Source organism: Myodes glareolus, chromosome 10 (assembly GCF_982192425.1).
Source record: "Myodes glareolus chromosome 10, mMyoGla1.1, whole genome shotgun sequence".
Lineage (NCBI taxonomy): Eukaryota > Metazoa > Chordata > Mammalia > Rodentia > Cricetidae > Myodes > Myodes glareolus.
Window position 1 is genome coordinate 73084464 of NC_142035.1, and position 22279 is coordinate 73106742.

A 22279-nucleotide genomic window follows, 5' to 3' on the forward strand; every position below is an offset into this window, starting at 1 on the left:
AGCTTTTAATTTTTTACTTGGTTTATGAGGTATAAATATCCACTCTAAAATAATATCTTCCCTCTGCATTAAAATCCCTGTAGGAGAAATTCTGGAAGGCAGTATGACTAGGATGGAACTAAGATTCGGGTTGACCCTATCCACATGTGCCTCCTGTAATTTTTCCTCAATCATTGTCAGTTCCTTTTCTGCTTCAACTGTCAATTTTCTGGGACTATTCAAATCCTTATCACCATCTAAGGTTTTGTTTAAATGAACTATTAGATCAGGTGTTATCCCAACAGCTGGTCGTAGACTGGAAATATCTCCTAACAATCTTTGGAAGTCATTAAGAGTCCGTAATCGGTCTCTCCTAATTTGTGCCTTTTGTGTTCGAATTTTTTCTAACCCTATTCTGTAGCCTAGGTAATTAATAGAATCTCCTCTTTGAATCTTTTCAGGGGCAATTTGTAATCCCCACCTAGGCAAGACTTTCTTTACTTCTTCAAACATACTTTCCAAAATATCTTTATTTGAATCAGATAATAAAATGTCATCCATGTAATGATAAATTATGGACTTGGGAAATTGCTTACGAATTATTTCCAGTGGCTTATTAACAAAATATTGACACAATGTGGGACTATTGAGCATCCCCTGTGGGAGGACAGTCCATTGATATCTCCTAGTAGGCTGAGAATTATTATAAGTAGGCACTGTGAAGGCAAATTTTTCTCTATCCATTTTTTGCAAAGGTATAGTGAAAAAACAATCTTTCAAATCAATAACTATAAGAGGCCATCCTCTTGGTAATAGAGAAGGCAAAGGAATTCCAGATTGTAGCGGACCCATAGGCTGAATTACCTTGTTGACAGATCTTAGATCTGTCACCATTCTCCATTTACCAGATTTCTTTTTTACAACAAACACAGGAGAATTCCAAGGGCTGGTTGATTCTTCAATATGGTTAGCATCTAGTTGCTCTTGTACCAGCTGTTCCAAAGCCTGTAACTTATCTTCAGCTAGAGGCCACTGCTTGATCCATATTGGCTTCTCAGTTAGCCATTTTAAAGGTAGGGCTGTTGGTACCTCTAAAGGTTTGCTATTGGCTGTGTGTTCTTGTACAGCCTGAATGGCTGGTGACCTTTTTCCATAATACCTCATTATATCCTTCCCAGAATTGTGAGTTCCTGGAACTACAGGAATGTTAATCTGGGTATTCCATTGCTGTAGCAGGTCACGGCCCCATAAATTTATTGCAATATTTGCTATATATGGCCTTAATCTTCCTATTTGCCCTTCAGGCCCTATGCATTCCACCCATCTTGTGCTTTGTTTTACACGAGATAGGGTTCCAATTCCCAGGAACTGAACATCTACTTCATGAAGAGGCCAATTTGGATGCCAAGATTCTGGAGTAATTATACTTACATCCGCACCTGTGTCTAATAAGCCTTCAATAAAAATGCCATTTATACAGACTCTTAGCTTTGGTCTTTGATCGTTAATATACGTTTGCCAAAATATACGTTTACTCTGTCCTCCTGAATTTTTTGACTCATTCTCCACATGTAATTCATCATTTAGACCAGTATTACTTTTTACGGCAGACATTGGAGTTTTTAATTTTCTTGGTGAGACACATTTTCGACTGTAACTGGGAATGACTGGGCCACTTTTGGCTTGGGGGCCTGCGAGAGGCCCCTCAAGGAGTTTCCCAATGGTATCGGGTTGCCTTGTCTGTCTGTTGTTGACCTGCATTCATTGGACCAATGTCGGCCTTTACCGCATCTCCTGCATATACCTGAAGGCTGAGATCTCCTACTTTTGTCATTCCCAGAGGAGATATTATTCCTAGGATTTCTTTGCCTGCAATCCCTTTTTAGATGTCCTAATTTACCACAATTAAAACACCTGGTAGTTTGATGTCTCCTCATAGCTTTGGAAATCGCTTCTCCTACCCAGGATTCATCATTATAGCTAAACATCTCAACATTCATTGTATGCTGTATCCATTCTTCCATTGGTGCTGATCTAGATCTTAAAGGCCCAATTATCTTTTTACATTCAGTATTTGCATTTTCAAAAGCTAGAGATTCAAGAAGTATTCGTCTAGCTTCTGGGTCTGTTACCCCTATGTCCAGAGCCTTAATTAATCTTTGCACAAAGTCAGTAAAGGGTTCTCTCTGTCCCTGCCTAACCCTGGTATATGATTCGACCCTTTTTGCTGGATCTTGTATTCTATTCAAAGCATTCAAGGCTGCTTTGTGACATAAGGACAGCACTTCTTCATCATAAAGAGCTTGGACCTGTGGATCAGCATATGCTCCTACACCAAGAATTTGATCTTTTGAAACCTCCACACCTTTTGCTCTTCCTTGCTGTTCCATATGTTTGGATTCTTCTCTGAAATAAATTCCAAACATCAAGGAAGGCCCATCATCTAAAACTGCAGACACTAGCTGAGAGAAATCATGGGGGGTAGCTCTGACATTAGAAGCCCAAGTCCTTATCATTTCCTTAACAAATGCAGAGTGCAAGCCAAAATTAACGACAGCTTGCTTAATTTCTTTTAAATCATTCATTGCTATTGGTGTCCATCTAGCTTCTTTAACTCCCTTTGAGCCTTTGGAAGTTAACCCTTTGTCAGAATAAATTACAGGGTATGTTGTTAGGACCCTGGGTAAGCCAGTTCTAACAGCTGGTGGTGGCATTGTATCCTGTCCTTGTGCCTTCTTACTCTGTTCACCAGCTCCAATAGTTTCTTCAATCATTTCTAATCTTTTTATCATTGTATCCCTTAAATCCTGAATCTCCTGACCTACCCGTGTTTCTAGTAATTTCACTAAGGTATCAGTTTTTTGGTTCCCATTCTGGAGGTTCATTCTATCTGTTACCTTATCAAAACTTTGTGGTAACGTCTGAACGTCAAATTCAACAGCCTGTACCCTTTCAGGTAACTTCCTAGTACCCTTGGACATGGAGTCAATTTTGTCTATCATAGTATCCACTTGTTCAGATAACCCCTGATTTTCAATAATTTTAATCCTTTCAACTAGTTGTTCAATATTAGTCCGTAAAAATCGTATCTTTCTTAATGATAAAATATTGAAAAGAAAACTGAAACCTAGTAACAAGTAAATTAATATATTCCCATAGTCATATAAACCTTGCATGACATAATCCATTGTATTAATAAAGAAAACAGTAAAATTGGCGTTGGAAACAAAAATTGCCATATTACCTCTTGTCTAGTTGGCGGCGCTGTTGCCAAGTTGCGACTAGAACCACTGCAAAGGTGACTTACACAGGTCCTGTTTCAGTGTCTGCCTTAGTATTTGTTAAAAACTAGGAAATATAAGTTGCTCAAGAAAGAAAGTTTAATTAAATCAATTCCATACACGGAACCAGAAACCCAGAATCCAGGGGTAGAAAAGAGCAACCCGGAAGCCGCGTATGCCTCCAAGTGACCGAGTCGTTCTGATTCACGCCACTAAAGCACCGCACTTACAAGGGAAATTTAAAAACAACTCAGAAAAGAGCAAACCAGGCAGGCAGAGACTGTCCTGAGCCTGTGGAGCTTGGGAGGCGTGGGGTTTAATTGAACTGTTGGCTCCACATACAGGGCACAGGCCGCAGCTGAGGGAGGTCTCGTGACTAGCCGAGCTGGTAGCAAGCAGTTGAGTGGGGGGGAAGGGGGGGTTCTACAACCAAACGTGGGGCGCCAGATGAAGGCGTAAGTCACAGACAATCCCACACCAGTTTGGAATTATGATTAATAGAATGGTTATTTATTCAAAGGGGAAAAAACTTACAGATTACCGTCCCAGACAACAGCCCCTCCACGCGAACAGGAAAGGAGTCCAGGGGCCGGAAACGGAGCCGGAAGACAAAGACAGAGTGGAGGACAGCCGCTGCTTTTTTTAAAGGGAGAGAGACCACGCCCCAATGGGCTGGTAACTCAGCGGCGATTGGCTGAAGGAGCTGAAGGAACTCCCACAGCATTAGCCCATTATTTTTTATCTATGTTAGCCACATGGCTCAGTACCTTTCTCAGTGGGGCAGCTTACATCTTGCCTCTCTGGTGGTCTGGGCAGAACTGCGGAGGGAGCTTCTTTCTTCCCAGAATACTCCTGTTCTCATCGCCCTGCCTCTACTTCCTGTCTGGTTGACCTACCTCTACCTCCTACTTGGCCAATCAGCGTTTATTTAAAACATGTTTGAGAGAGTACAGATAATTCTCCCGCACCAACAGAGAATCATAACAGCAAAGACTTGAAGAAGCTGGCATCTCACATTCATATCCAGAACAGAAAAAAGTCATTCATGCTCAGCTCGAGTTTTGTCACTCTCATATAGTCCAAGACCCCAAACTAGGGAATGGTGCTGCCCTCAGTGAGCTGATCTACCTGCCTCAGTTACCATAATCATAAAAATCCCCCATAGACATGCCCACAGGTCTGCTCAGTTTAACCAGACCCTTGGTTGAGTTGCCCTTCCTGGGTGACTAGATGATGTCAAGGTGACAAGTAAAAGCAACCATCACAACTGTCATAGACAAACAGGAATATATAGATGTCTAGCAAAGTAGACAAACAGAAAATCATAAATAACCTTGAGAAAACTCCTAATTGGAATGATGCTGGAAATTCATATTGTGTGGGTGGGTGGGTGGGTGGGAATCCTGTTTTTCTCACCCACCGGGCTTTATTCTACCACATGGATATAAAGCCTAGGTATAGTTCTGGTTTTGTGTTGTAGCCCACCAGATATTTATGACAGCTCTCTTGTCCCTTGGGGCTGTTTTCCTTCCAGCTAAAATTCCACATTTCTCTTCACACACTTTTAGCCTCCTTCTCCATCTCAGGGACTTCCTTCTGAAGATGCTTCAGTTCATGTAAGTCTCCATACTAACACTGTCTGTCATTGGCCTTGTGTCCTTCTGTAGAATTGAACCGAAAAATTAAATGATTTGTTCAGGCCAAATTGCATTTGTACTTTTGGCAGTTTTACCTGTTTCCGTTTACTTGCCCTGTGTTCTGGGAAATCACTAAGTAGATTAATCAAATGCTATTGAAGAACTTCAAATTTTATTTCACAAAATTTATCATTTTCAGCATGCTGAGTTTGGTGTTTTCGCTAATCCCTAAATGGGTGATATTCTGCATATTTCTTAACTGATAGTACTGAAAAAATATAGGTAATATAGAGAATACATGTTTTTATATGCATATGTGCACATTTAAGACTGGTTTGGGGGGGCAAAAAGACTGTTTAGATAAATTGCAGTATTTGTGGCTGATTCACAAGGCAAGACAGATTTTTTTGTTGTTGTTGTTTCTGCCTTCATTGATTGCACAGATATTTAGTACAGACATACCACACTCCTGGCACTTGGATGCTATGGGTTGCCCTCACTGTCAAAGATGCCTGTTGGCTCTATGGAGAAACTGCAGTTATGTGTCTTAGAAGCTGATACAGACTGTGGTGTTCAAGGGCACCTTGAAGAGCATTTTATGGGGATTGCTGTGGATCGGATGGATTTATGTAAACTGGGCAGCAGTCTTGGATGAAGCAGCAGGACCCTGTGCCCAGCAACTGTCTTGTGGGCCTACAGCAGTGTCAGAAGCCGAGGGAAGTCTGCAAGCAAAACCTAAAAGGCTTTGCTGTACTGTGTGTTTTAACCTGCGACCTCAACTTTGCAGATATTTTTATTTTTCTGATTAAATAGTTTGTTTCTTTACTGAAAAGTTGTTAAATAACAGTCACATAGTTTGTTTCTTTACTGAAAAGTTGTTAAATTACAGTCACATAGCTTTTAAAGGCAAATGGTGGCACATTTCACTACACCACTCAGCACGCACACTTTCATTTATGTATGTATTAAGCTCTCTCTGCTCTCTGGTACGTATAGAGCCTGTGTGTAGTGCTTTTTGGGCTTGTTGCTGCTACCTGTTGTGCAACCCTGTTTCCTTGAGAGAGGGTGAGAAGATGCGGAGGCAAGAAGACAGACTCTGAGAGAGTCTAATGCAGAAGCTCTTTATTCTAAAACAGTCAGGGGTGGGATGTAGGGTTAGGGAAATTAAGCTGCCTCAGGAATGTCTCTGGTTTGTCCTTTTGAAACTGGTGGTCACTGCTGGTGTGTTGTGATTGGCTAGGAGCGCAGGTCATTAGTTATGTGCTTTTAGTCTGCTGAAGGTTGTCTTGGCCTCACCTGTAGTCCAGGTTAAAGGATTTATTTCTTTCTACCAGGAACACAAAGAGAAACTGCTGGGAAGATTTAAGTAGAGTAATAAGTTATTCAGGTTTGTGTCATAGTAGAGCTCCTTATCTGCTCTCTCTTCTTCCACAAAACAGCGCCAATCAAATATGGTCCAAAAATGTTAAATGAGAAAGTCTAGAAATAACCAACTTGTACATTTTAAATCACATTCTGTTTTGAGTAGCATGATGAATTCTCCTCTTTTCCCCACCACAATGTGCCTGGGACAGGACTCAGTCCTTTATCCATCATAGTTACACTGAATATGCTACTCACCCATTAGTCACTTAATTGCCATTTCAGTTACCACAGTGACAGTTATCACATCAGTCACAGTATCGTAGTACTTATATTCAGATAACCTTAATTTTACTTAATAATGGCCCCCAAAGAACGAGATTATTGAATCCTTCAATTTGAATATGCTAAAACGAAGTTGTGAAGTGCTTCCTTTAAGAGAAGGGGTGAAGCAATAATTCTTGGACAGGCAGAGCCCTGTCACATGACTTTTATAATAGTATAGGTTATAATTGTTCTGTTCTATTGTTACTTATTATTGTTAAGCTTTTAGTATACCTGATTAAGTTTTATGATAGGGATGTACATATGCACATGTGTGTGCATTTTCATATGCATGCATACCTGCACCTCCTACAGTGTAGGATATTATCTGGTCTCAGGCATCCTATATGGTGATGTGTAGCTGGGCTTTTCATTGAGCCACCAGCTCACAAATACCGACACGGACACTTATTATGAAAGCATGGCCTTAACTTAGGCTTCTTCCCAACTAGCTCTTCTAGCCTAAATTAACATGTTTTTATTAATCTATATTCTGCCATGTGACTTTTACCTGTCTCTCATTCTGACCTCAGGTTCATGGAACATTTTGACAGGTAAAAGTTCTTGCCATCAGTCTTGACAACCTGAATCTAGTTTCTGAGGCCACCATGATGAAAGGAGAGAACCAACTCCTAGAAGTTGTCCTCTGACCTTCAACTGTAGCCTGTATCATGTACACCTACTCACATAAAATAAATAAAATATTTTAAATTTTAAAATCTGTTTGAAAGAGAGCAAGGAGAAGTATATGGGTAGAGGGGAAATAATGTAATTATATTATCATCTAAAACAATAAAAATAATTTTAATAATTTAAATTTGAACTCTTATAAGCAAATATAACCTCCTAAATTTTCTTTTGGTTTTCAGAGTGGTATAGTAGTTGGAGAATGATCTTTGGAATAAGAAACTCTGTATTACAAAATCTGTGTTTTGATTCTCTTAGTTTCTCTGCATTAAGAAAACATAATCTATTCCCTCACATCACGTACTTGTTTTTTTTTAATCTTTTTTACTAGAAATATAGTAAAGACACGTACTTGTTTTAAAGAGAAAAAAGTGTAAAAAATGTATAATTACACTGAAATTCTAATATTTATTTTTATTTTTTGCAGAAGAAGATAAATATAATATTTATTCGCCTTTGCTCTTCAAGTATTTCCTGGCAGAAGGAATCGTCAATGGGCATACTGTGTTGGTTGCATCTGCCAGAGAAAAGCCCGCGGACATTTTACAGGTATAGAATATAGTAATTCAACATACATTTTGCATGCTTCATGAAAAGAAATTATGTACAAGCAAGGCATGTGCTTAAAATTATGTTTAAATACATTAATGGTAACCTTTGTTTTTCTGAGTCATATTTTCACTCTAGATTGACTGGCTTCAAACTAACAGCAGCCCTGTGTCAGACTCTGGTATGATGGAATTGCAGGCCTGAATCACCATGCCTGACTCTTTTTCTGATTGTTTGGTTTGGTTTTTTTTCTACTATGTAACCCAAGTTAGCTTTGAGCTTAGAATTTGCTCTCTCATCTTCTTGAGTGCTGGGATTGTAGGCACTCATTACTATATCAGGATATATGTGGGGGATGTTGTTTCTATTTTGTCTAAATGAAAAGCATCATTTTTTAAGCAGAATTCGGTTTTAAATTAATGTTATTAAAGAATTTTCTTTTAATCAGAAGTAAAAAAATGTTAATGAACTATTTAAAACTGAAAACCAATTATTGGACCTGACATTAATCATGTTTAATAACAAAACAGCAACAATAAAGACTCAGTTTCCATTGCTCACTGAAAATGGAGGGAAACATACTCTAGTCTTTTACTGTTAATTGGCTTTCTCAGTTGGACAAAAATCATCTTTTTTTCATCCTAACTACTACTATGCTCAGGCAGCTTTTTCAGAGGCAAGCCTTGCAGAAGTCTGCAAAACAATGTCACCATGATGATTTTCACTTCTTAAAAAAAAGTATAAGAAATAAGTACAATGTGGTAAAGCAAATAAATAAAAATGACATTTTTTGTATTCTGATGTTTTTACTACTTTATGTTGTTTATTTCTTTGGGTTTCAGTTTTTTGAGACAGCGTCTTTCTATTATGTAGCACTGGCTGTCCTGAAACTTGCTGGCTTCAAGTCTGATATTGAACTTAAAGAGATCCACATGCCACTGTTTCCCGAGTGCTGGGATTAAAGGTGTGCACTGCCATGCATGACCCTGCTTTACGATTTTATTTAACATACGCAGAAGTAAGCTGGTCCAAGTCATTAAAATACTTGGCATTTTTACTGCAAAGATAAAGCCAAAATTGTATTCTAAACCTACATAAAGAAATTTAAATATTCATACAGCATTGTTTTATGTAGTTGGTATTGTTCATTGTATCACTATAATAAGAGAACTGTGAAAAAGATAGCTAAAAAAATTATCTTCAGGTGTCTGGAAGTGTGTCAATGAAAGGACAAAGACAGAAATCAGAGGGTACAGAATTAAAAATATTTGTTTTTTGATAGCCTTTTCTTTTGAGAATACCAGAAGTAACTCTTTCTAAGTAAAAAGCAATAATGATAAAATGCATGATGTATCTTTTCTTATGGCAAGAATTTTTTTAGAGAATAATTCTGACTTGTAGATTATTTAATTCCTTTTTCTAGAACTGAACTGCAGTTTAAGCCATTATTTGAATAGAGTTCATGATCTTAATGAATTTTCCTTTTAGCACATAGTCATGGAAATTTCAGATGCATGTCATTTGTATTAATTAGCTTTCGATATCTATGATACATTTCTTGGGATGATCTACCTTAAAAACATGGAAGTTGCTGGAGAGATGGTTTAGTGGTTATGAGTACTTAGTGCTCCTGGAGAAGACAGAGATTTGGTTAGCAGCCCCCAGAGCCGAAGGCTCACATTCCGGGATGTTCGATACCCTCTTCTAGCTTCCTTGGACACCTGCATATACTTGGTATACATAAATCCATGCAGACAGGTACATACACATGCATGTAAATAAAGTACTTTTTTTTAAGTTGAAGGGTTAATTTTTTTGTATTTGTGGTTTTAGTTTGCCTTGTGGTTTTAGAGACAGAAGTCCATGATCCCTTGGCCTCATTGCTTTGGCCTTGTGACAGAGCATCATGGGGAGATAAATGATTTGTGCTCATCTCATGGTCTCTGAGAGCAAAGAGTGAAAGGGAACAGAGACCAGAGTCCCAGGATGTCTTTGAAGGCCATTTCACTGCTCACCTGAGCAGCTACCTTCCTTCCAAGAGGCTCTCATCTCCTAAAAGTTTCATAACACCTGATACTACAATAATAGCATGGTAACCAAGCCTTTAAAACATAGGAGCAAACTCCAGACCTAAAGTATATCATTATTTATAAGAAAATGAGAGGATAAAATATTAATTTCTAACACTAGGCAGTGACAGCAATAAACTACTCTACTCAAGCATAAAGGTATTATAACACTAAACTTAAAACTAGATTCTTTCATAGAGGTCAGACTTTATAATTTCCCTATGTATTTGTTTATTTAGTATATTCCCTATGAAAGCAGAGCTTTCCTCTATTTTATTTACATATAATTTTGCTACATATTATAGTAGGGTAAATAAATGCATTTTAATATATATGAATACTATAAGGAAATAAAATTATCTTTTTGATGTTCAATTTTAGACCTTACTGGGCTGCACAATACCCAGATACATGGTCAGAGATTATTCTGGGTAGACCATGAAAATATTTTTGGATGAGAACTACATTGAGTTTTTTGTTTCTTTTTTAGGTTTGATTTGGGATTTTTTTTTGTTTTTTTTTGGGGGGGGGGAACAGGATTTCTCTGTGTAATCCTGGTTGTCCTAGAACTCACTCTGTAAACCAGGCTAGCCTTGAACTCAGAGATTCACCTGCCTCTGCTTCCTGAATGCTGGAATTAAAAAGCGTACACCTCCACTTCTCTGCTTCATTGAATTTTTTTATGCTGGGTAGATATGATTTTTTTTTTTTGTCTAGTATGGTGGGACTTTATCCAGTCTGTTGAATACCTGAAGAGAATAAAATGATTGATTATCTTGAACATAAGAGTTATTGATGTGACTGGACTTGAACTCAGGCATTGTCTGTTTCCTGCCTTCTGACTTAACTGAAGCATCAGTTGTCCTATGACTCCAACCTGTCAGCATTCAGATTGGCGTTACCCCTCATTTGTGTTGACCTTGGGCTTGCAGACCTGACTCTTCAGACCTTGAGAACTCACTCTGCAGGGTGTTGGGATTTGTCTGACTCCACAACTACTTTGAGCCAGGTTCTTGCAATAATCTCTTAAAATATTTATACACACATACATTTGAAACTGTAATTTTAGTATCTTAAAGAATTCTTTGCTCTCGACAAGCTTAAATAGTTCTTCCTTTTTATTTCCATTTTTTAACATATATATTTTTATTTTGTCTATGAGTGTTTGCCTACATGTATGTCTGTGCACCATGTGAGGACCTGGTGCCTACAGAGCTCAGAAGAGGGTGTCACATCCCTAGAACTGGAATTGCAGAAGGCTATGAGCCTCCATGTACATGTTGGACACCAAACATGAGTCCTCTTCCAAAGTTGCAAGTGCCTTGCAAACACTTATCCACCTCTCCAGTCCTTTCCTTTGTTTTAAAGTTGTCATTTTTCTTGATTTTTGTCCCTTACCCCAAGATTTACTGAATTGTAATTGAAAAGTGAAAATTATGTATATTCGCTGTTTATAATGTGAGGTGTGTGTGTGTGTGTATTCACAGTGAAATGATTCCCACATCTATGACCTACCATAGCTGCCATTGTTAGTGTAGTGAGAACACTTGAGACACTTTTTAGATGTAATTTCTATGCTCCCAGAATTTACTCACAGCCAAAAGTTTTGTATGTTTTAAGCAGAATCTCCCTATTTCTTTCACTATCTAGCACCAGGTATTCCCTGCTACGCTCTGCCATAGTGGGTATTTTGAAGCTAGGAATCTTCTAATGATGCATTCTTTTCTAAGTAGAGCTTTTATCTAAGATATTATAATTTTACCACAAAGTCTAGTGCTTTTAAGCAATAGTTATACTTTTGTATCGGGAAGATTTGGTACTTCATTTTGAAATTCTTTTCTTTATAAGTAGTTTTATTTATATAAATAAGTTTTATTTAAACATCAGTTCTGTTTTCCATAACTGAATATTTACCAAGAATATATTCAATAGACCATAAAATTGAATGTATGGGACTTAGAGAAGAAACTATAACTTAAAAGAAAAAAACCACAAAAGACTTCATTGTAACGAACTCAAATAAAAACATTGTGGTAGCCACTCAAACACTTGCCTGGTCTTAAACCCTGTACGTTCTATTTGGTTTCTGTGCAGTTAGAATGGCCATTCTAAAGCCATGGAACTTTACTAAGGGTTGGACACTTCCAGTTTCAGTTTTATTTTTATACATTTACCTACCACAGAAAAGAAAGACTATGCTGTAGTTAAACCTAGAAGAAAATTGGTCTTAAGTACCTTTTGTGACTCATGTGTCCATTTACCTACCTCTTTTAATAGTAAATTTACTTTTTTAAAACGGATCAGATGACTCAGTGTGGGTAAGTGCTTGCTTAAGCCTTGTGACCTGAGTCGAAACCTGGTATCGATACAAAGACAGAAGGAGGAAACCTACTCCACAAAGTCCTCCTCTGGCCGTCATATACATTCCATGGCATGCACTGCACACATGCATTGTACACAGACATACAATGAGAAGAAATAAATTAAAAATTATTTCCACTTATTGAAATAGCATTATTTGCTTTTAACTATAATCATATATTTAGATTACTATTCAAAAATTGTTTTAAGTCATATGAATGTTTAACTTTGTGCTACAAAAATACTATTATTTAGTGAGTCATTTAAAACTTAATTTGTGTGCTTTTATTTTATACAACTCTATAATACTTATTTTAATACAAATTCCTGCACATAATTATATTTCCTAAATTTTCAGTCATCTAATTTTATATTTCTTATGTTTGCTTTGGAAATTTGATTTTAAACAAATAACATTCTCCTTTCCTAAAAAATGCAAGCGTTGTTTTAATATATGAATATTTAATATGATTCATTTAGTATTTTTATATGTTTAAAATATAGTGGATTATGAAAGTGTGAGTGCCAGACATTTAAATTATTCATATACTTCATAACGCAAATACAGAAATATTTTAGCATCTCTCTGAAAAAAGTAAACAAAATATTTTGTACTATAAATTGATATGTTGAATACCGATACAAGTAAGTAGTTTTTCCTAAGTAATGTTTTCTTAGAATTTCAATATGCCCAACACAATTATCAATTTATTTAAAATTTCATTTTTATCAAAGGTTCAATAATGAATGATAAAAACCAAGGTATTAGCAATGTTTAGAAATATGTAACAAGAAAAATAGTGTGGTAATTGCTTAGTTTTAATTCCTCAAAAATATAACCAAGGCTGGTATTTCTGATCGAATAAGAGGGGAAAGAGAATGTTATAGACCATAATTATCTTAAAACTATATAACTGAAAGACAAGTAAGAGATAATAAGCCTCGTAAACTGCCTAAGATATATTATGTAACTACCCAGCAATTTACCCATCATTCTTTGAGAACATATTCATGCCTATTGTAGTCAGAACTCCCTCAGGAAACTGGCATCAAGATGTCGCTTTGAGAAATTATACCCCTTAGAAAGTCCTATAGAACAGTATTTGTGGAGTTGTTAAATCTTTAAAAAATATACATTGTAAGTATTATACTTAACTTTTTATCTAAAAAACATTTTTCTTGATAATCTCAAGTGCAGTAGATAAGTACTGCCTAAGAAAGTTTACTATCTATGGAATGTTTTATAAAAGAGTAAAAATTCCATTTTTATATAGAGATATTTAAATATTTGGTAATAGGTTTCTTTATGCAATAAAGTGGAAACAAACCACGTTGAAAGTTCAAGATGCTAATATTTACATTACATTCCTTTTTTATAAGTTTAATGTCATTTCTTGATATATCTCCGGAATTCAAGAAAATTTTCAGAAGTAAATGCTGTTACATTTTGCATTAAGGAAAAAACTTTGCATATTTGCTAGTGCTGGCATGCCAGATAAGTAATTTTCATGTAGAATAAAGTATCTAATATCTGGAGAAGGAATGAAACCTTTAAATTGTTGCATTAAATTTTTGACTTGTTTTTTTATGTGCAATATTCCCTATCCTCAACATCAACGAGGATGCTTCTTCAGGCAAGTTTTGTTTTTAAATATGTAATCAGGACAGATAGGCAGCTACTAGCAGGACAAATATATGACTACTGTCTGGAGCATTCTAATTTGATGTTTTGTAAAGCTTTAGGATCAATTATATTTAACATCATATCAGCATTAAATTCATGGTTAAGATTTCAAATTAAGGTCAAGTTTTTCATATTCAATTTATTTAATCTTTCAAAATTTAAAAGGAATAGCATTACTATGACATCACAGAATAAGTAATATTTTTTAAAAATAAGCCACATCTGATAAATTAACATAGCAGCAGAATGTTTAATGATAAGAGTGCAACATTAAAATCTTTATAATTCTTTCTGATGAGGTTAATAAGTAAACTTCACTATCTTAATAAATTTAAAATATCGTATATATTAGAATTACTATTCGAACATTTAGCTCATTTATTTAAGTCTGACTCATTTTATCATAAATCTATTTGATTTCTTTGGTTTAAGTTGAAATGAAAGACAGTTATTTAAAAATTAGAATAATATTTTTGCCTAACAATGTCGCATTTGAATTATTACAGTTTTTTTTCCTTCTGGTAGCTTGGTGTTTAGATTTTAAAAGCTGCTATTCACCATCTATTTGTTTCATGACTCAGAAGACAGTTGGAACGTGCGGCACTATAGAGGATCTGTGCTCTGTTCCATTCCACTGCAGCACCGAGTGGAAAGAATACAAAATACCTCAGATCCAAACATCATTATTCTGCTAGAAAATGACCAAAAGAATTTTAAGGAAAAAAAGAGCCAAATATATCCTTCAACATGCTTATCTTACTTATCTGCAATTTTTGTTGCAATGATTCAGAACAGAATGAAAGCAAAATATTATATTACAAATACTTAAAATTTATATGGGACCTTTGTATCATTTCACTTTTAAAGTCAATGCTCAATACTTTATTAATACTATTTTCCCATGCATTTTTAATCTTATAAATTATACCTTTTATTATATTTGCTTAAAACCATTATACTTATATATTTTATCCATATCAGTTTTACAGATAGTAAATATTGCTTTGCAGGCAGAGGTCAAAATTACAATGTTTGCACCATGTCTAGGTCAGCATTTTATTTCTTCTGAAATCATCAGCCATCTATGTTTTTTAGTGCTTAATACTCTGATGTGCCTGTTGAGCTATAATTGTGTTGTTTGACCCCCAGGGTAACTGTACCACAGCCCCTGGCTACTGGGAGAGCTTAGTTAGAATTCCAGGCCCTCCCTTGGCAGCCACACTTGGAGCTTCTGTAGCACACTGAAAACTAAGAGAATGACGTGCAAGAGTGCAGCACTGCTGCCAGTGACCTACATTTGTAGCCAGCTTTTGACGATGGCATGGACTGGCTTTCCAGTAAGGAAGTGAAAGGGAAAGATGAAAGCAGAGCTGTGAAGGAAAATGAGCCTGTACTGCTGGGAAACACTGCTGCTGTGGCAGGAACATGGGTCTGACTCAAATGTTTCTACCTACACACAAAATTTTGACAGCAGCAGAGTTAGATGCCTGTGATGTTTATCATCCAGATGGTGAAATTTATTTAGAATCTGAGTGTAGATTTCTATTTCTCTTATTTCTTAGCCAGCTGGGAGATCTTCTGCGAGTCACTTAGGCTTTTAAGACAGGAAGATAATGGTATTCTAGAAGCCTAAAATGAATATGAGCAATCTGAGGGATTGCTTTCTAAAACCTAAAGCATTTGTTCCAGCCCTAAATTTGCATCCAATTTTTTATTTTATTTTTGAGGCAAGAACTCACATCTCAGGCTTCCCTACAGCTTGTTATGTCTCTAAGAATGATTTTTACCTTTTATCTTCTTTCTCCACCTCAGAGCACTGGGATTACAGGTATATACCTCCACACCTAGTTTTATTATACTGGAGGTAGAACCCAGGGCTTCATACTTGCTAAGCAAGCACCCCACCAAGTGAGCTACATTCCTAGACTATTAATAATTTATTTTGAACCCATTAAGACGAATGGTTGTGACAACTTAGATGCTGTTATGTGGACACAAAAAAATAGCTAAGTTATTGGAACAGTTATGTAACCCTTTATCATGCTTGAAAAGAAGCCATGCATTGGCCAAATTAGGAATATTTAATATAATTCTTTTTTTTTCAAAAGAAATGGGTATTCAGTTCTCACTTTCAGAACACTTAATAATTACATTCTGAAAACTAGAACCATTTAAAGTAAAATATAATACTCATTGTCCCACAATAACATGGTCCTATAAGTTACGCCATGAAAGGAGAGAAAAACACACCACCTAGGGTCATAGATCGAATTCAAAGTTAACAAGATATCATACAGGATCCAGACTCCCTGTGTTTTTCCATCTTTGTATGGGTTTTTTAAAAAAAAATACTTTACTCTCTTTTTAAAGGCTTTACTTCATAATTTTTAAACATTTTTTTCCTGTTAAACACACTGTAATCTGTTTAAGAGGTTTTGTTTTGTTTTGTTTCAATCTGAACATGCTTTGCTGCAAATCTGTAACCTTTTGTCTACATGAACAAAACCTTAAACCCACCACTGGGCTTATGTCATGGCACACTGGTGGCTCAAGTATGCAGACAGCTGCTGAAAGACATGTGCCACAGCTGGTATGAGAGACATGAGACTATTTGGCTCCATTTTTGTGTGTTTAGAACTTATTTTCAAGCTTTCTCAGATCTTATGTGGATATACATGGCCAGACATTCGATGCTATTTGTAACTAGCCTTTCTCTGTTCCACCAGTTAGCTCCTAAATTATCACACAGAAACTTATTATTAATTATGAAACCTTTACCAATAGTTTAGGCTTGTTTCTAACTAGCTCTTGTAACTTAAATTAACCCATAGTTTTATTATACTACATTCAACCTGTGACTTTTACTTCTATCCCATTTTTTAAGATTTATTTATTGATTATATATACACACACATATACTCTGAACTCAGATGCACTTAATCTGAAGTTGCATCGTTGATTTTTGTGCCAGTACAGAGAAATGAGAAAGCAGTACCAGTAAACTTGGCTAGAACATGTCTTTTTATTTCCAGTCTTTTTCATTTGTACTGAAATTCTTCCTACTCTTGTTTTAAATTCCACATTTACATGTCTGAAGAGAAGGTGAACACAGATGAACACATTAACAAACTTCTCACCTAGAATACTGTTTTCCATCCTCTGACCAGCAGTCACTGACATCCACATCCGTGGTCTTTTCTGTCGTATACAATTCACAATTCTCTCCTTTCTGTCATTCAGAGCACTGATGATACTATGCTTTATTTAGTTAGAGAGAGACATTAAAATTTAGCTCATCTAATTCACCATAAATATTAGGCACCAATAACTAGAACTTACGGGTGTGGCAGTCCCAGAGTTACTTGGGAAGACTCTCAGGAGTGTGGCATAGTAGAGAAAAGAATGGCAGAAAGCAGAAGACCTGAATCCATGGCCTGATCATGCACAAAAATTAAAATTAAAAAGTAGGTCTTTGGCAAGCACTTAAACACTTGGGGTCTGGGAAATATTCTATATCTTAAAAGATGTTTCACTTTCGCACCCAGATTTGGATCTAGATACTTTATTGATTTCCTCAAAAAAAATATCAATGGAACATTTCTTTTAATACAATATTGATACTCTTTCCCTGGTGTTCCTTTTATGGACTCCCAGATGAAATGTTGAAGAATTGTATTGAATAGCAAGATTCACAAACTAGAGTTTCACAAATGATTAGAAGAATGTTAAGAGATATCATGAATCATAAATGGACTAGTTCACAAGTGCTTAGAGTTAAGAGTTTGTAATGGCAGGAAAGGCATGACATTAGAGTGGGATGCTGCAAGCTTATATCATAATCCACACGCATATGTAGCAAGAGAGCACATTGGGCATGCCCTAAGGCTTTGAAAACCTCAGAGCCTGCCCTCAATGATGTACTTCTTCCAGTAATTCCATACCTCCAAACCTCTCCCAAATAGCTCTGCCAGCTAGGGAGTAGATGTTTAGCCTATGGTGGGTATGTCTCATTCAGACCACCACAAAGGGATGTCATAATAATACTTCCTAAGCTTGATATGACAATCAATTGAAGTGTCTACAACACTTAGAATAGAGTCTGCAATAAGGTAAGCACTATGTGTGTATTCTCTTATTGTTCCTAAGTTTATTGTTATAGCCTCAAAACCTAGACTACAATTTAGTTCATGGTTGATACTTAATAATAGTTTTAATAATAATAATAATTTAGTCTTGTAATAATTTAAGAACTCCTAACTCAAATCATGTATAAAATTTATTTGAGGGGCTAGAAAAATGGCTCAACAGTATCAAAGATCTAAATGTAAAATCTAAAAGTCTACAGTAAGAAGTTAATCATCTACAGTCCTGAATAAACAGAGAAATTCATTACTACTAAATATGAAAAAATAAACAACCAAAAAAGAAAGGGAATTCAGTTCAGTGCCAAAGAGCTTATCTTATGTACAAGGCACACCTACAATCCCCAACATGCAGAAGATAAGTAAAAAGCCAGGGTAATGTCTTTCATTTCAGCTCAGTGAGGTTGAAATAGAATAGAGAGGTCAAGGCCATCTTAGGAAGCAACAAGATCAGGAAGAAAGGAAAGAAGCAGGGAGGAAAAGAAGGAAGCTGGAAGGTGGGAAGAACATGATACATGTGTTCAAAGGAAATCATGCAATGCCCATACCCAGTACATAATACAAGACTGAACATCATTGTCACCCATGAAATACAATGCAAACTCAAACTATACTAAATACCATTTCATTCATATTAGTATAAATTTTAACGAAGGAAAATAAGTGTTGTTGAGAATGTAGCAAAAATGAAATTCTTATAGATTATTGATCAGATGATAAATTGTGTGGTTACTTCAGGAAACATTCTACTTTTTCTTCAAATGGGTAATTGTTAGGGTTATCCTATAACTAGTAATTCAGACACAAAAGAATTCTTGTAAACTGGTGAATTTATTTCCTCTGTAGTGAAATGGGTACCATCAGCCATTTCATTAACCTCTAGAGACAGAAGCAGTGCAGAGCCAGAGCCACAGCACCTTTTGGAAGTTAATGCAACTCCACAAAACCTGAGCCAGTGTCAAAACTCCAGTCACCACTGCGTCTGTAGTAGCTCATGGTGCTAAGGGTCTTGTGTGACAAAGAAAGTGTGAGTGTCACCACCTGTCCAAGAACTCATATCTCTTAAATGGGCACGACAAGAAAATATACTGTCATTAACCTCATTTCATGTCCTCAGCTGCATTAGAAATAATATCAGCTTCTGGCTTCTGTTTAGGACATTTGTCCAGATCCCAGTGAAATGAGTTGTGTTTGTTTTGACTCTGATTATATTTTCCCAGAATGCATGTGGGGTAAGATTCTATCCAGTTCTGTAGCCAGGCATCATATCATTGTTATTCAAAACAGTGAATGCATTTTTTATTGATTTAAGTCAATGTCATATGAAACTGTACCTGATTTCTTAAGACCAAAAATGTTTACCACAAGTGTTTGAAATACCCAAGTATATCACTTTTCAAATTTAAAAAATAATAAAATTCTTTTGAATATTCATAGTAATATAACATTCAAAGGTAGAAAAGATCCAGTAAATGGGTAAACAAAATTCAGTAATTGTATATAATATAATATTTACTGATGAAAAGAAATGAAGTTCTGATGTATGTTGCAACATAAATAAGCATGTTAAGTGAAAGAAACCAGACTTAAAATTTTTTATCACTCTGTATAAAATGTCCAGAAAAGCCAAATTCATAGAACAGAAACATTGGTAGTTAACACTAGCTCTTGAATATGCATTGGATACAGAATGGTGAAGAAGTTGGATAGTGGTTGTGATGTTTAATCTCTGTTTTTAATTTGGTTGCAGTGAGCCACCTGGGAGATTTGTACAGCACAGCACTCACTGAGTTTGGCAGTAAGAACGTTTCCAGAGATGATTAGATCATGAAGGCTGTGACATATCAATGGGTTAATCTATTGTAAGATTCAGACTATGAATAGGCTATTGAGAAATGGTGGAATTGTGAAACGTGGGATTAATTAGAGGAGATTGTTCTTTGGAGGCTGGCCTTTGACAGGAATATCATGGCTTTGTATCCTTCTTTTCATACTTGTCTGTATCTGCATCCGGTTATCCTGAGATGGGAAGTTCTCCTCTTCCACACTCTTACACATTTTTGTCTAACAATGGGCCTGGAAACAATTCAGTGAGATGACTATGGACTTTGTCTCTGAAACTATAAACCAAAATAAATCCTTCCACATTTTATCTTGTTTCATCCAGGTGTTTGTCACAGTAACAGAAATCTTATGTAATGGTGAGAACTGCACAATTTTGAAAGATTAAAAACCAATGGATTATAGACTTTAAAGTATTGATTTTTGTTAATTTTAAATCATATAAGCTATACAAAATATTCATCAGTATGGTTATGGACCAGGGCCAGTTCAGGTACGCTCTTCTCTGCTGCCCAGGGAACAATCTGGGGACCTCTCCTTGGGCCTGGGAACCCCTCCAGAATCAAGACTCTTGCAAACCCTAAAATGGCTCCCTTAGTTGAGATATATACTTCCCTAGTCCCATATCCATCCTTCCTCCCCTCTCCCTTCTCTCTAACCATCTCCCCTACTTCCACCCCCCACCCCACCCCCCCTGCACCCAAGTTTGCCTGGCAATCTTGTCTACTTCCAATATCCAAGAGGATAACTAAGATTTTCTTCAAGTTCACCTTCTTATTTAGCTTCTCTAGGATCACGAATTATAGGCTCAAAGACCTTTAACTATGGCTAGAATCCACTTATGAGTGAATACATACCATTTTCCTCTTTTTGGGTCTGGGTTACCTCACTCAGTAAAGCATTTTCTATTTCCATCCATTTGCATGCAAAATTCAAGATGTCATTGTTTTTTACCGCTGAGTAAAACTCTAATGTGTATATGTTCCACACCTTTTTTAACTATTCTTCTATTGCGGGGCACCTAGGTTGTTTCCAGGTTCTGGCTATTACAAATAGTGTATATCACCATAGATCCTTCATCGGGCGATGGATGGAGATAGAGATAGAGGCACATATTGGAACACTGGACTTAACTCCCTAGGTCCAAATGAGAAGCAGAAGGAGGGAGAACGTGAGCAAGAAAGGCAGGACTAAAGGGAACCTTCATCTGACGATAGATGGAAATAGAGACGGAGACCCACATTGGAGCACTGGACTGAGCCCCCAAGGTCCAAATGAGGAGCAGGAGGAGAGAGATCATGAAAAAGGAAATCAGAACCCTGTGAGATGCGTTCACCCTCGGATACAAGGGGAGTGATCGAATGAGAGCTCACCAAGGCCAGCTGGACAGGGACTGAACGAGCATGTGATCAAACCGGAGTCTCTAAATGTGGCTGACATGGGGGCTGACTGAGAAGTCATTGTCAGTGGCATTGGGTCTTGTTTTGTCTGCATGTACTAGCTTTCTGGGATCCTAGTCTGTTTGGATGCTCACCTTCCTAGACCTGGAGGGAGAGGGAAGGAACTTGAACTTCCCACAGGGCAGGAAACCCTGACTGCTCTTAGGACTGGAGAGGAAGGAGGGGAGGGAGTGGGGGGTAGGAGGAGAGGGAGTGGGGAGAATGGGAGGGTATGGGGAGGAGGGGAGGAAGTGGAAATTTTTATAAACAGATAAAGAAAAATAAATAAATAAATACCATAAAGAAAAAAAATAAATCATATAAGCTGAGCCTCATGGTATATGTCTATAGTCCCATCAGTCTTGAGGCAGAGAAGAGAGGTTAGTAAGTTTGCAGCCAGCCTTAGCTATGGAGAACATAATGTGAACCTGTCCTTCCTAGTCCCAGAGGAAAGAAGGCGTTTTTGACCTTGAAAGTAAAAATTGCAATTTAGATAAGCTTTAAATATAATTATATTCGCTAAGGTAAATTCATGTCATTTGTGATTCTGGTTAATAAAAAATAAAAAAAATCATGACATACTTTTCTCCCTTACAAAATGTTGTTTTTAATTATATCACATAACAAATAATTTTAAAGTTTCTTTTGTAGCTACTCAGTAAGTCACCTTATAAAATAATAAATTGGGATTCAGTGTCTTTATATTTTTATAGTTTTCTTTTTTTGGTTTAGTCATTTAAAAATTTTATTTAAATAATATATTTTTATTCCTTTTTCATACCAACTAATTTCCCCTCCCTCTTCTCCTCTAGGCCCCTCCCCTTTCCCATTTACTCCCTTACCCATCCGCTCCTCCTTCATCTCTATTAAGATGGGGGCGGACTTCTATAATTAATACAAGATTTTAAATTCTATTTTCATTG

The 22279-nt window shown here is 36.5% G+C and overlaps 1 protein-coding gene across 5 annotated transcripts in view; it reads left to right on the forward strand.

Annotated features, from left to right (window-relative positions):
* The window catches only part of Elp4 (elongator acetyltransferase complex subunit 4), a 201508-nt gene that overhangs the window by 22801 nt on the left and 156428 nt on the right, over positions 1 to 22279 (forward strand). For all 5 annotated transcript variants that reach the window (XM_087911339.1, XM_085696733.2, XM_085696736.2 and 2 more), the window contains exon 3: positions 7698 to 7819. In XM_087911339.1, coding sequence (XP_087767465.1) covers positions 7698 to 7819 — 122 coding nt within the window. The remainder of the gene's footprint in view (positions 1 to 7697; positions 7820 to 22279) is intronic.